Source organism: Coregonus lavaretus (assembly GCF_964263955.1).
Source record: "Coregonus lavaretus genome assembly, chromosome: 4".
Classification (NCBI taxonomy): Eukaryota; Metazoa; Chordata; class Actinopteri; order Salmoniformes; family Salmonidae; genus Coregonus; species Coregonus lavaretus.
In genome coordinates, this window is record NC_139991.1 from 47,378,999 (window position 1) to 47,395,040 (window position 16,042).

At 43.7% G+C, this 16,042-nt stretch overlaps 1 protein-coding gene across 2 annotated transcripts in view; it reads right to left on the bottom strand.

The window, feature by feature from the left end:
• Positions 1 to 16,042, bottom strand: part of vav2 (vav 2 guanine nucleotide exchange factor) — a 211,281-nt gene that overhangs the window by 40,108 nt on the left and 155,131 nt on the right. For both annotated transcript variants that reach the window (XM_084160943.1, XM_084160944.1), the window contains exon 4: positions 10,652 to 10,720. In XM_084160943.1, coding sequence (XP_084017069.1) covers positions 10,652 to 10,720 — 69 coding nt within the window. The remainder of the gene's footprint in view (positions 1 to 10,651; positions 10,721 to 16,042) is intronic.

The following is a 16,042-nucleotide window of genomic DNA, read 5'->3' on the forward strand; positions in this document are numbered from 1 at the left end:
TGATTTGTAGAGTGTGCAATCATCAGCATACATAATCATTTAAGCTTATTGTAAGACAAGTGGCAAATCATTTGTAAAAAATAGAAAACACTAACGGCCCAAAGCAACTGCCCTGAGGGATACCGCACTGTACATATCTGATGTTAGAGAAGCTTCCATTGAATAATACTCTGAGTTCTATTTGATAAGTAACTCTCCAACTCATGTGATGGCAGGTGATGTAAAGCCATAACAAGATAGTTTTTTCAATAACAAATTATGATCAATAACATCAAAGGCTGCACTGAAATCTAACAATAAAGCTCCAACTATCATCTTATTATCCATTTATTTTAGCCACGAGTCAATGCAGTACAAGTTGAGTGCCCTTCCCTATATGCATGCTGAAAGTCAGTAGTTAACTTGTTCTTTTAAAAATAGAATTGTATTTGATCAAACACAATTTTCTCCAAAAATGTACTAAAAAGTGGCAGCAAACTGATTGGTCGGCTGTTAGAGCCAGCAAAGGAAGCTTTACTATTTTTAGGTAGTGGAATTACTTTAGCTTCCTTCAACGCCTGTCGACACACACACTCCTTTAGGTGTTGGTTAAAGACATGGCAAATAGGGATGGCAATACAGCCTGCTACCATTCTAAATAGTTTTCCATCTAGGTTGTCTATACCTGGTGGCTTATCATTATTGATGGATAACAATCGTTTTTCCACCTCTTCCACACAAACTTGACCAAATTCAAAACAGCAGTCCTTCTCTTTCATTATTAGATCTTCAATACACAAATATGATGGTTCACTGTTCAATGTTGTCATTTCACTTCTCAGTTTGTCCACTTTACCACTGAAATGGTTATATCAAAAGGTTTTGTTATAAATGACTCATCAGCCTCCCGAGTGACACAGCGGTCTAAGGCACTGCATTGCAGTGCTAGAGGCGTCACTACAGATCCGGTTCGATCCCGGGCTGTGTCGCAGCCGGCCGAGACCGGGAGACCCATGAGGCGGCGCACAATTGGCCCAGCGTCGTCCGGGTTAGGGGAGGGTTTGGCCGGCTGGGATGTCCTTGTCCCAACGCGCTCTAGCGACTCCTTGTGGCGAGCCGGGCGCATGCATGCTGACTTCGGTTGTTAGCTGTACGGTGTTTCCTCCAACACATTGGTGTGGCTGGCTTCTGGGTAAAAAGCGAGCAGTGTGTCAAGAAGCAGTGCGGCTTGGCGGGGTTGTGTTTCAGAGGACGCATGGCTCTCGACCTTCGCCTCTCCCGAGTCCGTACGGGAGTTGCAGCGATGGGACAAGACTGTAACTACCAACTGGGGAGAAAAAGGGGTAAAGAAAATACTAAAATAAATGACCCATCAACTTCAATGAACGATGGCGATTCATTGGGTTTTCTGCCCATAATATCATTTAAGGTGCTCTAAAGTCTTTTACCATAGTTTTTTATGTCATTTATCTTGTTTTGGTAATATAATGTATTCTTGTTTTTGTTAAGTTTAGCCACAACATTTCTCAATGTACAGTATGTCAACCAATCAGCTGAGCAGCCTGACTTGTTTGCCACCTTTTTTTGCATCATTTCTTTGAACCATACAATTGATCAATTCATCATTGATTCCAGGGGGCTCTAACAGTTCTCACAGTTAGTTTCTTAACAAGTGCATGTTTGTCAACAACTGGCACAAAAAAATTCTACAAATACTGCATCTGGATTCTCCTCCTTATACACATCAGACCAACATACATTTTTTACATCTTCAACAAAAGAGTCCTAAGAAAACATTTTGTATGATCTCTTATAAATAACTTTAGGCCCTGCCTTTGGTACTTTGGCTTTCCTTGTTATTGCCACAATGTTATGGTCACTACAGCCAATGTGAACTGACATTGCTTTGGAGCAAAGCTTTGCAGCATTAGTGAAGATATGACCAATACAAGTGGATGTCACAGATCCAACACTATTGGTATACACTCTAATTGGTTGAGTGATAACCTGGGTCATGCTACAGGCATTCGTCACAGTAAGAAGCTTCTTCTTGAGAGGACAACTAGATGATAACCAGTCAACGTTCAGGACACCAAGAAAATACATGTCTCTGTTAGCATCAGAGACCTTATCTAACATCACACACATATTCTCCAGATACTGACAGTTTGCACTTGGTGTCCTATTGCAGCTGCCTAAAAGAAGATGCTTCAGATGAGGCAGGTGAACCTGTGACCACAGCACTTCTACTTCATTTGTCAGGAGATCCTCTCTGAGCTTTAAAGGAATATGGCTCTGAATATATAGAGCAACACCTCCCCCATAGACATTCCTGTCTTTTGTATAGATGTTATATCCTTGTATTCCTACTGTATCATCAAAGGTATCATCAAAAGTGCTGTCTAAGTGAGTCTCAGAAATGGCTAATATATTAATATTATCTAAGATTAGCAAATTACTAATCTCATGAACTTTGTTTCTGGGTTGTTTATCTAAAACTGAAGTCATAATGATAATAGATTGTATTTCTAATAATTATATTTCTGATAATAGCAAAGATTTTGGGGGGATATTTGATCAGATTATGTTCAGCAGATGCCTTATCTGGTTAAGCTCAGCTGCAGCAGGGTGCTCTATTCTTCGTGCCACTTCAGCATAGCTGTCTTGCTGGAAAGATGGTCTCAATGGTGCAGGGGGGTGCTGTCCTGTCGGCATGGGGGGTAGTGGCGTGGGGGGATGCTGTCCTGTCAGCATGGGAGGTAATGGGGTGGGGGGGTGCTGTCCTGTCAGCATGGGAGGTAATGGGGTTTGGTATTGAAATAGGGCCAATGGAATGGGGGGTGGGCGGCCTCTCTGGGAGGAGTTCTGGTCTCTCTGGGTGGAGAGCTGGGCTCTCTTGGTGGAGTACTGGTCTCTCTGGGTGAGGTGATGGTCTCTCTAGGCGGAGTGCTGGACTCTTCGGGTGGAGTGCTGGCTTCTCAGTGTGGAGTGCTGGCTTCTCCGGGTGGAGTGCTGGCTTCTCCGGGTGGAGTGCTGGACTCTCCAGGTGGAGTGATGGCTTCTCAGTGTGGAGTGCTGGCTTCTACGGGTGGTGCTTGCTTCTCCGAGTGGAGTGCTGGCTTCTCCTGGTGGAGTGCTGGCTTCTCCTGGTGGAGTGCTGGCTTCTCCGGGTGGAGTGCTGGCTTCTCCGGGTGGAGTGCCGGCTTCTCCGGGTGGAGTGCCGGCTTCTCCGGGTGGAGTGCTGGCTTCTCCGGGTGGAGTGCTGGACTCTCTGAGGCTGTGGTGTTCTTATTTGATGGATTCCCATAGGCTCGATGTTCCTGGTCTTTCTTCCCATATTGGCTCTGTACTTTAGCACCCTTGTAAAGACTTTTACAACCTGTTTAGGTGGACGTGGTCTTGCATGTGGTGAGGGTGAATATCTTTGTGGTGTGACAAAAATACGTTAAGTCTTAGTGCACATTTTCTTGAGAGCTCTGCATTGTTTTCTAAAATAATATTGAAAGGCACATTGCAGCACGGGAGAAGAGATTAAATTATAATTCTTGCAGGTGGGTATCTCTGTGGCCACAATGGCTACTTCTGCCATAGCTGGGGCCACACGTCCTCTCATGTTCTTTAGGTCATTCGTTCCAGTGTGTGTTATTATTGTCTTCGCTCCTATTAAAGCGTCCTTTGAAATTATTTTGAGGGCACTCTGGGTCGTGGGGCACCATATTTTCCGGCTCCAAGCCAGCTAGTAGTTCTCTTTCCCATAAATGTTTTCCGTTGGAGTCAAAGAGAATCACTCCAATCCCAGGTTGTTCTTGGAGCTGAGCTGAGGTGGGAGTGTTGGTTGAGCTATCAGAGGTGCTAGGGAGGTTGTTATTTGTTGGAGAGGGATCTGAGGGAGGAGGGTTGGTGTTGGTTGGAGTGAGATCTTCTGGAGGAGACAAGTTGGCGTTGGGTGGAGAGGGATCTCCTGGAGAGCTGGTTGGTGTGAGTGGGTGGAGCACGGTAGGAGGTGGGCTGGGGTTAGTGACCCTGGGTAGCTGCTCCTTCAGGGCCTGTATGGTGTCTTCTGTTCTTCAGGGCCTGTATGGTGTCTTCTGTTCTTCAGGGCCTGTATGGTGTCTTCTGTTCTTCAGGGCCTGTATGGTGTCTTCTGTTCTTCAGGGCCTGTATGGTGTCTTCTGTTCTTCAGGGCCTGTATGGTGTCTTCTGTTCTTCAGGGCCTGTATGGTGTCTTCTGGTCTTCAGGGCCTGTATGGTGTCTTCTGTTCTTCAGGGCCTGTATGGTGTCTTCTGTTCTTCAGGGCCTGTATGGTGTCTTCTGTTCTTCAGGGCCTGTATGGTGTCTTCTGTTCTTCAGGGTCTGTATGGTGTCTTCTGTTCTTCAGGGCCTGTATGGTGTATTCTGTTCTTCAGGGCCTGTATGGTGTCTTCTGTTCTTCAGGGTCTGTATGGTGTCTTCTGTTCTTCAGCTCCTCTTTTGCTTCTAAAAGCTCTCTTCTCATATCCTCCTTGATCTCCTCTACTTTTCTCATTGTCACCATCTTCATTTCAGTGGGTTCTTCTCTCTTTCTCTGTGTGTGTGTGTGTGTGTGTGTGTGTGTGTGTGTGTGTGTGTGTGTGTGTGTGTGTGAGAGCTGTGGAAAGGCTCTCTTTCCTAGGGGTCCTCTATGCATTCCCTGAAACTCCCACTTACATCACTAAAGGTCCACTCCGGCTTACAGTTAAGTGACAACCATTGCTCCTAGAAAAGTAGGCTCTGTGCTATGCAATAATTGTTTCTTTCTGCTAATATTCATTCTTGTGACACGTACAGGTGATTCAGGTGTTTCCATATTACCATACCACCACAGTAGAGTATAACTGTCTTTTAAACATTCCCAAAGTCTAGTTACTGTATCTTGTCAGGATTGTGAGAGTTAATATTGCTATCAACCACTTCTATTTCAAGATGAGTGCGAATTGCTTCATTGTTGCACTGAAAAGGTTAATAGCAAACAGAGACATATTTTCCATTCACTGTAATTAATAGCATAGGACAAAAATGTAATCTAATTTGACATATTGTGGGCTTGGTTACCTATGACCTTCACTATTTCCCATCCTACTGTATATGTGACTGAAATATTATCTTGTGACCTTTGCGGATGGCGTGAATAGAGAAAACAGATGAAGAAGAAAGAGGGCAACAGCCTCCAACAAATATTCACGATTGTCTTTCTCCTTGTGTGGGACCAGTTTGAAGTTTTAATTGAGGTGGCATGGTGTCACTCTAAGTGATGCGTTTCCTCTTCCTTAATTTACATTTTAGTTATTTAACAGACACTCTTATCCAGAGCGACTTACAGTTGTGAAAGCATACATTTTCACACTGGTTCCCCGTGGGCCGGCACACTACTGCAATGTCTGAGCTACCCATCCCAGAGTGCACTCTGTTCTGAAGGCACCCATGACCCCACGGAGACACATTTGTTCAAGGGATGGGGCAATATTTAGGAAGAAATCCCATTCTTGCCCAAAACCCTAGAGACAGGCTGAATGATTAGCTGAATGATGATGGTGATGATGATGGTTAGTGCAGCAATCTGTGTATGAACTGTTTGGGGAGTGAGGAGGAACAAGATGAACTAGCTCCTGAGGGGGGTATGGGGTTGGGGGAAAGAGGGGGGAGGAAGGAATGGTTGGAGTATGGGTGCAAAATAGCATGAGTAACATTTGATGGCATAGAATTAGAAAGTAGAATGGACATATTTGTGAAAGAGTTTAGATGGGTGTGAATGTATGTATGTATGTATGTGTGTGTGTGTGTGTGTGTGTGTGTGTGTGTGTGTGTGTGTGTGTGTGTGTGTGTGTGTGTGTGTGTGTGTGTGTGTGTGTCTGTATGAGTGTGAACACGGGTACATGCATGAGTGGTGTGTACAAGAGATACGAGAGTGTGTGCTTCCCACTCCGCTCCTCTCCTCAGGACTCCTGTATTTTGGGCAAATTTTCTGTCTGATTTCACAGTGCAGGGCCAGAGGAGGTCCAGCGTGTTCGCACGCAACGCTCTGTGGCCTCTGCTCTACTGCTCTCCGCTCCATCCCAACCTGACATGGGCACTGTTAATCACTGGACGGGACTTTCATCAAGGGCTACATATGGACCTCTGGGTTACCGGTTTCTAGTAATATAACTAACATGTTTTTAAAGCTGACAGTTATTCAATTTTTCAGCGTAAGATATCTGGGCTCTGGCACCTTCCCCCTCTCAGTCTCTCAGTGCAATTCCCATGTTCCTGTGAGTGTGACATTTTAATGCTGTGATCCTGTCTTGTGGAGTCAGGCCATAGACCTATGGTGCTATGAAAAAGTATTTTCCCCCTTTCTAATTTTCTCTACTGAATGTTATCAGATTTTCAACGAAAACCTAATATTAGATAAAGGGAACCTGAGTGAACAAATAACAATAATTATACACTTATTTCATTTATTTCAAAACAAAGCAATTGCTCCCTTACACTCAATAACTGGCTGTGCCACCTTCAGCTGCAATGACTCCAACCAAACGCTTCCTGTGGTTGTTGATCAGTCTCTCACGTAGCTGTGGAGGAATTTTGGCCCACTCTTCCATGCAGAACTGCTGTAACTCAGTGACATTTGTGGGTGTTCAAGCATGAACTGCTCGTTTCAAGTCCTGACAATAAGACTTGAGATTAGGTCCGGACTTTGACTAAGCCATTCCAAAACTTCAAATTTGTTGCTTTTTAGCCATTTTCATGTAGACTTGATTGTGTGTGTTGGATCATTGTCTTGCTGCATGACCCAGCTGCGCTTCAGCTTCAGCTTCAGCTCACAGACGGATTGCCGTGACATTCTCCAGTAGAATTCTCTGATACAGAGCAGAATTCATGGTTCCTTCTATTAAAGCAAGTCGTCCAGGTCCTGAGGCAGCAAAGCATCCCCAAAGCATCACTCTACCACCACCATGGTATGAGGTTCTTACTGTGGAATGCAGTGTTTGGTTTTCTGTGAGCTGAAGCACAGCTGGGTCATGCAGCAAGACAATGATCCAACACTCACAATCAAGTATATATGAAAATGGCTAAAAAGCAACAAATTTGAAGTTTTGGAAGGGCTTAGTCAAAGTCTGGACCTAATCTCAATTCAGATGTTGTGGCAGGACTTGAAACGAGCATTTCATGCTTGAAAACCCACAAATGTCGCTGAGTTACAGCAGTTCTGCATGCAAGAGTGGGCCAAAATTCCTCCTCAGCGACATGAGAGACTGATCAACAACTACAGGAAGCATTTGGTTGCAGTCATTGCAGCTAAAGGTAGCACAGCTAGTTATTGAGTGTAAGGGGGCAATTACTTTTTCACACAGGTGAATTGGGTGTTGCATAACTTTGTTAATTAAATAAATAAAATAAGTATCATTTTTTTGGTTATTTGTAAACTCAGGTTCCCTTTATCTAATAGTAGGTTTTGGTTGAAGATCTGATAACATTCAGTATCAAAAATAGAGAAAATCAGAAACATTTGACATTTTACAGACGCTCTTATCCAGAGCGACTTACAGTTAGTGAGTGGATACATTATTTTTTATTTTTTTCATACTGGTCCCCCTTGGGAATCGAACCCACAACCCTGCCGTTGCAAACGCCATGCTCTACCAGCTGAGCTACATCCCTGCCGGCCATTCCCTCCCCTACCCTGGGTCTCCCGGTCGCGGCCGGCTACGACTGAATTCAAACCAGGATCTCTAGTGGCACAGCTAGCACTGCGATGCAGTGCCTTAGACCACTGCACCACTCGGGAGGGGTCAAATACTTTTTCACGGCACTGTACATATTACATCACATTTGGACATTGACCAGGGAGCTACAGCAAGCCTGTCTACTCTGTGTTGGCTTGGCAACACCGACCATCACCTGGTTAAAGGGTCATCTCAGGCTCTTACTTATATTATCATCATTTCTAATGCCCTTGGATTATTTCCACTCTCACATGGACATTTCAAGATTACAGATTTTGAAATACTGTTGATCCAATGGGAGTAGTACAGTCACATTTTCACATTAGTGCACAGTTTTTGAGAGCTGCATCTCTGCTGAGTGAAAAGTCAACTATATGGGGAATTTCCACTCTCTTTCTCTCTCTGCAGACTGCAGGGTTTGCAGACCAAATCCAATGGAAGGTAATTCTGGTTTCCACCACCAGGCTGGGGATGCAATTACTGACAAATGTGTGTGTGCAACTGTAGAAAAGTGGATTACCCAGAGACATATGACTAGGGCCAGCACATTTGTAAGCTGATGGATAAATAAACAGATTTACTTGGGGTGGAAATATCTTGCTTCCCTTCCTTCTCTGATTTAATCAGAAAGTTTTGGGGCAATGAGGCCCTTTCTTTCTCATGAAGTTAGAGAGGTTGCTGACATGGGCTTCCATTTTATGACTATATCAGATCTCAGAGACTGTCCAAATATTGAGCAAGTACGTATAGTAAATACACTGAACAAAAACATGTAAAGTGTTGGTCCCATGTTTCATGAGCTGAAATAAAATATCCCAGACATTTTCCATACGCACAAAAAACATTCTCTCAAATATTGTGCACAAATTTGTTTACGTCCCTGTTAGTGAACATTTCTCCTTTGCCAAGATAATCCATCCACCTGACAGGTGTGCCATATCAAGAAGCTGATTAAACAGCTTGATCATTAAACAGGTGCACTTTGTGCTGGGGACAATAAAAGGCCACTTTAAAATGTGCAGTTTTGTCACACAACACAATGACACAGATTTCTCAAGTTTTAAAGGGAGCGTGCAATTGGGATGCCGACTGCAGGAATGTCCACCAGAGCTTTTGCCAGAGAATTTAATGTTCATTTCTCTAACATAAGCTGCCTCCAATGTCATTTTAGAGAATTTTGCAGTACGTCCAACTGACCTCACAACCGCAGACCATGTATAATCATGCCAGCGCTTCATCTGGGGGTGCTGAGGAGTATTTCTGTCTGTAATAAAGCCCTTTTTGGGGGAAAAACTCATTCTGATTGGCTGGGCCTGGCTCCCCAGTGGTAGGGCCTGGCTGCCAAGTGGATGGGCTTATGCCCTCAAAGGCCCACCCATGGCTGCACGCTTGCCCAGTCATGTGAAATCCATAGATTAGGGCCTAATTAATTTATTTCAATTGACTGATTTCCTTATATGAACTGTAACTCAGTAAAAACGTTTAAATTGTTGCATGTTGCGTTTATATTTTTGTTCAGTATAGTTAAACCTACTCATCCACTGGCATATCACTCTCTCATTTCAGTCACATACTCATCTTAAATCAACCGTACATCAATATCATGGGCCAATTAAGAACACTATGAGTGCGAGATTACTCCTTGCTTAAGTGTGTCCAACTGCATTACATGCAGGACCTCCTGATGAATCAATTAGGTGGACTGGGGCCGTCGATGAGAATGAAAAGCATATATGTTCCTCTAAAGGTCAAGGGTGTCCGTGCTGCACAGCGGTTTGATTAATTAAATAAGATACAGCAGCACTTTGCACCTGGAGGTGAGACAAAGAGCAGGTTCACACCGGAGTAGGACACTAGGGCCCAACCCCTGTGGAATGACTAGGGGTCACCATAGTCTCCGGGCAGGTCAGAGAAGGTGTTATGACCACGTATCAGAGAGAGGTTGGGTTATAGGGCGTGCGGTCAAAAGGTAAAGGGAAAAACTAAAGGGGATGTAATCAAAGCAGAGGACCTTTCCACTAAGACCTGCTGATACGCTTTGTGCTGCCTGCAACACAACTATAGGTAATACGTCACAGGACCACCACAATGATGCATTACAATCAAGTGCCTTATACTATGTGCCTTATCCCACATCCTTTTGAGATTGCTTTGTCTTTGCTCTGACTAAGGTCGTTGGATGGAACATTTGCATTGGGTGCTTATTTCTAAACCAAACTATACTGTATGACGTGCAGCCCAGCACCTTTGTGTTTACTATTCTCTCTATGTCTGAACACTCAGAGCTGCCTTTTCCAGTAAGGCCCCAGTGTTGGGTTGGATTGGAAGCTAAACTGAGCCTTAATCCAGTATTAGCCTGCTTGGCCCTCACTCCTCTCTGCTTCTGCACGTTTTCCTTCAGTAATCTATTCAGCAGGCAGTAGTGGTGGCACTCTGTTATCCCTCCCTCCCTCCCTTCCTCACTCCCTCCCTCCCTTCCTCACTCCCTCCCTCCTCGCTTTCTCTGGGTGATGAATGACACCTATCTCAGTGCAGCACCTAATTATTCTCCATTAATCAGAGGAATGGGAGCTGTCGCACACCACAGCCTCCACCCTACCACCCCACCCCAGGCCAGCCTCCCTGCCTCTGCTGCTGCCTCGCCCTGAGCTGGCTTTCACACCCACCCACCCATCACCCAAGCCATACAGCCAGCCAGCCATCCAGTCACTGAGCCAACCAGGCAGGCAGGAAGCCAATGTTCTACTGGTGTCACCATGGTAACGGGCAGAGTGACGGAGGGCAGGGAGTTTGTGTAAACAGGCGGACGGAGGAAGGTGGCAGGATGGACGGTTACGGCTGTGCTGCTGCTGCTCCGTCCGTATGCCGTTTGTGTGTGTGTGTGTGTGTGTGTGTGTGTGTGTGTGTGTGTGTGATGAGGGATGCAGCAGGGGGGCTGGGTACATACTCTGCTAGTTCCTCAAGACTCCGGTACACATCATCCTCATTTAGAGCAGTGTCCTCCGAAGGAAAGGGCCTAAAACACACACAAACACACACACAGAGGGAGAAAGCGATACAGAATTAGCCACAGTAAGATATGGTAACAGCAGGGGATGAGTGTCTATCAGTCAAGTTGTCAATCTCACTCCATCATCATCATCTATAATACAACAGTGTCACTCATTAATGAGCTCCACTGTTCCTCCATAGACACAAATCAGCCATGAACACAGAACACACACAACACTTTCTCAATAATCAAGTCAAACAGTTTGTACAAGGATGACTGGCATAGATTAGTATCCCACAAAGTAAAGGCTATTTCTCAAATTACACTATTTCCTGTATTTACCCCTATATGGGAAATAAGGTGTCACTTAAACCCATAAAGTAGACTCAAACCCATAAGATTGAGCCCTTTTCCAATTCCTATTTTTTTCTCTCTAAGTGAGTAGAGCCCTCCAGGGAATGCTAGAATGTTCAAATGGATGACTAATCAATTAGCCACATAAAGAGGTGGAATTCTCTATCTTTTTCTCCTGGAATTTCATAAAAAGGCTTAATCTGGAACTTTAACAGAGGCTAAAGGTGCCAGGGGATTGAAAAAGCATATCGGGTGAATTAAGCGATGATAAGATATCAAGAATAGCAGATTGTATACAAGCTGCATTTCAGAACATGCTACATCATTCAGTTGTGTGCATGTTGCATCTGTGTGTGCATTGAGAATACATGTATTCATTTCATATGGATGATAGCTAATGAAATGTTTGAAACACTAACATAATGCTAAATGTCCGAATGCTAACATGCCATGAACCATTTCTCTGAATATGTATAGTAAATCTATTGGGGCAGTTAGCACCACAAGTATCTATGTGCTACTATGCGTGGGTAATATAGTCTTTACTGTGATAATGTGGCCTCCACATGTTTCATCAGTTTGTTTCCAGTTTACAAATGCCTCAACAAAGTGGTATTTATCATTTCTGCCTCCGCCATGCACATATGTTATTCTGTTTTGGATGACTAGGTCTATGATGAATTGCTGCCATCGTGCCATGTTTAAGCCGTGAAACTATTTTAGTAGTTGTGGAGCAATCAAATACACTACGATGGATCTAGCTGTAGTGTTTAGGACACTGGAGTATTGACCTTGGTTCACCATGTATAATGTGACTTCATGTGAAGCCCTGTCCTACTGAGAGGTCATACAGCCATTGATACCACACAGACAAAAAAAAAAACTATAATAAAAACTAAAATTGTAAAAACAATTTAGTAAACTGAAATAAAATAATTAAGAAAAACATTTGAAAAACAAAAAATATACTGAAACTTAATAATATATAATATAATATAATAATAATATAATAATAATATAATATGCCATTTAGCAGACGCTTTTATCCAAAGCGACTTACAGTCATGTTCAAACTTGTATCTTAGACTGCAGAACTGATTTAAATAAAATAAAAACCATCATAAATTACGTTGAGTTTTATTCTTTGTATATTTTTTTTACTTTCTAATTGGGTTTTCAAGCTTTTTTTCGAATGGGGTTTTCGAGAATCTGAATTTTGCCGCCAGTAGATGGTAAATGCTGCCAGTAGATGGTCATGTTTCAAATAGGCCTAGCTTGTGCATCACTATCACTAACTATCAGTTGCTAAAAGGGAAGAAATCCGAGGGCAAGTGCGGAGCATGAGCGTGAACCATAGCCATGAACAATAGCGGCAGCAAACCCAACACCAGCAGTGGTCGGTCGCAAAAGGGATTATTTTGAGTGGAAAGGACAAAAGCAAGATGGCAACGTGTGTGGAACAGAGATAAAAGGGAAAAATCCAACCAACCTCAAAGTTCATCTGAACAGCACCCACATAGAATTTCAGGATAAAGACAAGATGAGACAGCCATTATTTTATTTTTGGAATTAGGTCAGGATTCAGACTCCAGGTATCATGTGAACACACATAAGACGTGGAAAATGTGTAGAATTACAGGAAATTTGCTTTAAAACTGCTACATTTTATTTCTACCAACAAGAAGGGTGTGAACAGATTGAACAGTTTGGGGTCATGGGTTGCAAGGTGGGGGTTTGTTACTACGCCGATAAATGACACTATCCATCCGGACCTTTGCCACCTAGGAAATTTGTGACCGGACCATCTCAAATAGTACTTGAGTACACCTGCTATAGGCCTACAACACATACAGTACATGGCTTCTAGCCTCCCATACATAAGGTTACTTTCTGTCCCTAACACTAAAACTAAAACTGAAATAAATAAATAGAAAAAACAAAATAGAAATGTTTTTATCAAACTGAAACAGAATAAAAACTAGTGTATCAAGTTGGAAAACTAAACTGAATTTCAAATAAAAATCTAAAAACTAATCGTAATACAAACTAATAGAAAATCACAAAAGTATAATAATCTTGGCACACACACGCGCAAACACACACACGCGCGCGCACACTCATCCATGTCCATATACAATATCAATCCCCCTAAGTCACAGGCCACACAAAGGTTCTCCATCACTCATAGAAACATGGAGTGAGAGAAAGAGAAAGAGAGTGGTGACTATCAAAAGTGTGTGCGTGCGTATGTGTGTGTACGTATGGTAGGACACCATTCGATCCTGTACTGTATGTGCTGCTGACGCCCACTCCTCACAGAGCAGCCTGCTAGCCCCTATAAAGGAAACGTACAGACCCCCATCTCACAGCTGATTACATCAACACTAATCTCAACCACCAGCCGGCTCTCTCTGTCGAACCGGCAGCAATTGGAGCCTGGGGACGAGGTTACATCAACACAAGGGCACCAGAGGTAAAAAATAGAGATGGAGAGGAGGGGGGTAAAGTGTGTGGGTTCGAGAGAGAGAGAGAGAGAGAGAGAGAGAGAGAGAGAGAGAGAGAGAGAGAGAGAGAGAGAGAGAGAGAGAGAGAGAGAGAGAGAGAGAGAGAGAGAGAGAGAGAGAGAGAGAGAGAGAGAGAGGAGAGAGAGAGAGAGAGAGAGAGAGAGAGAGAGAGAGAGAGAGAGAGAGAGAGAGAGAGAGAGAGAGAGAGAGAGAGAGAGAGAGAGAGAGAGAGAGAGAGAGAGAGAGAGAGAGAGAGAGAGAGAGAGAGAGAGAGAGAGAGAGAGAGAGAGAGAGAGAGAGAGAGAGAGAGAGAGAGAGAGAGAGAGAGAGAGAGAGAGAGAGAGAGAGAGAGAGAGAGAGAGAGAGAGAGAGAGAGAGAGAGAGAGAGAGAGAGAGAGAGAGAGAGAGAGAGAGAGAGAGAGAGAGAGCGTTTGTGTGTAAGCACCTGGGGCTCAGTCTGAAGTGGGTGGGAGATAATCAGATGGATAGTGCACTGACTGAACCCTGACAGTCACAGCTGCATCTCCTATTACTGTATGTTCAACAGTAATAATTAACCTAGAGACATCCACTGTATGTTCTGTTAATTCAGTTATGGTGATAGCAGCATTAGTACAGGCACTAAGTAAACACTGTTGGCCATTTTCCATTATCCTGGAATATGACACTTTTCAATTATATGTTTTGATTAAATCTGCCCTCTTGAGTCACGCCTCTTATCTAACTGAATTTGTGCTTTCAGTTAATCAGTTCATTCTGTCACTTGGACTCACATCTATGGAACCCCCAGAGGGAGTTTAACAGAATCAGTCAAATCAATTACCAGATGGCCAATCAAACCATATCCCCAGGTTTTCATCTAAAATAAACAACAGCACTGGCTGCTCATTGATGCTGTCATGATTCCACAGGCTGGTGAGAACTCCAAGACCTTCCAAGTGGCACAAAATCATATCTCCTGTACAGTGAGGGAAAAAAGTATTTGATCCCCTGCTGATTTTGTATGTTTGCCCACTGACAAAGAAATTATCAGCCTATAATTGCAATGGTAGGTTTATTTGAACAGTGAGAGACAGAATCACAACAAAAAAATCCAGAAAAAAGCATGTCAAAAATGTTTTAAATTGATTTGCATTTTAATGAGGGAAATAAGTATTTGACCCCCTCTCAATCAGAAAGATTTCTGGCTCCCAGGTGTCTTTTATACAGGTAACGAGCTGAGATTAGGAGCACACTCTTAAAGGGAGTGCTCCTAATCTCAGTTTGTTACCTGTATAAAAGAGACCTGTCCACAGAAGCAATCAATCAATCAGATTCCAAACTCTCCACCATGGCCAAGACCAAAGAGCTCTCCAATGATGTCAAGGACAAGATTGTAGACCTACAAAAGGCTGGAATGGGCTACAGAACCAATGCCAAGCAGCTTGGTGAGAAGGTGACAACAGTTGGTGCGATTATTCGCAAATGGATGAAACACAAAAGAACTGTCAATCTCCCTCGGGCTCCATCTCACCTCGTGGAGTTGCAATGATCATGAGAATGGTGAGGAATCAGCCCAGAACTACATGGGAGGATCTTGTCAATGATCTCAAGGCAGTTGGGACCATAGTCACCAAGAAAACAATTGGTAACACACTACGCCGTGAAGGACTGAAATCCTGCAGCGCCCGCAAGGTCCCCCTGCTCAAGAAAGCACATATACATGCCCGTCTGAAGTTTGCCAATGAACGTCTGAATGATTCAGAGGAGAACTGGGTGAAAGTGTTGTGGTCAGATGAGACCAAAATGGAGCTCTTTGGCATCAACTCAACTCGCCATGTTTGGAAGAGGAGGAATGCTGCCTATGACCCCAAGAACACCATCCCCACCGTCAAACATGGAGGTGGAAACATTATGCTTTGGGTGTGTTTTTCTGCTAAGGGGACAGGACAACTTCACCGCATCAAAGGGACGATGGACGGGGCCATGTACCGTCAAATCTTGGGTGAGAACCTCCTTCCCTCAGCCAGGGCATTGAAAATGGGTCGTGGATGGGTATTCCAGCATGACAATGACCCAACACACACGGCCAAGGCAACAAAGCAGTGGCTCAAGAAGAACCACATTAAGGTCCTGGAGTGGCCTAGCCAGTCTCCAGACCTTAATCCCATAGAAAATCTGTGGAGGGAGCTGAAGGTTCGAGTTGCCAAACGTCAGCCTCGAAACCTTAATGACTTGGAGAAGATCTGCAAAGAGGAGTGGGACAAAATCCCTCCTGAGATGTGTGCAAACCTGGTGGCCAACTACAAGAAACATCTGACCTCTGTGATTGCCAACAAGGGTTTTGCCACTAAGTACTAAGTCATGTTTTGCAGAGAGGTCAAATACTTATTTCCCTCATTAAAATGCAAATCAATTTATAACATTTTTGACATGCGTTTTTCTGGATTTTATTGTTGTTATTCTGTCTCTCACTGTTCAAATAAACCTACCATTAAAATTATAGACT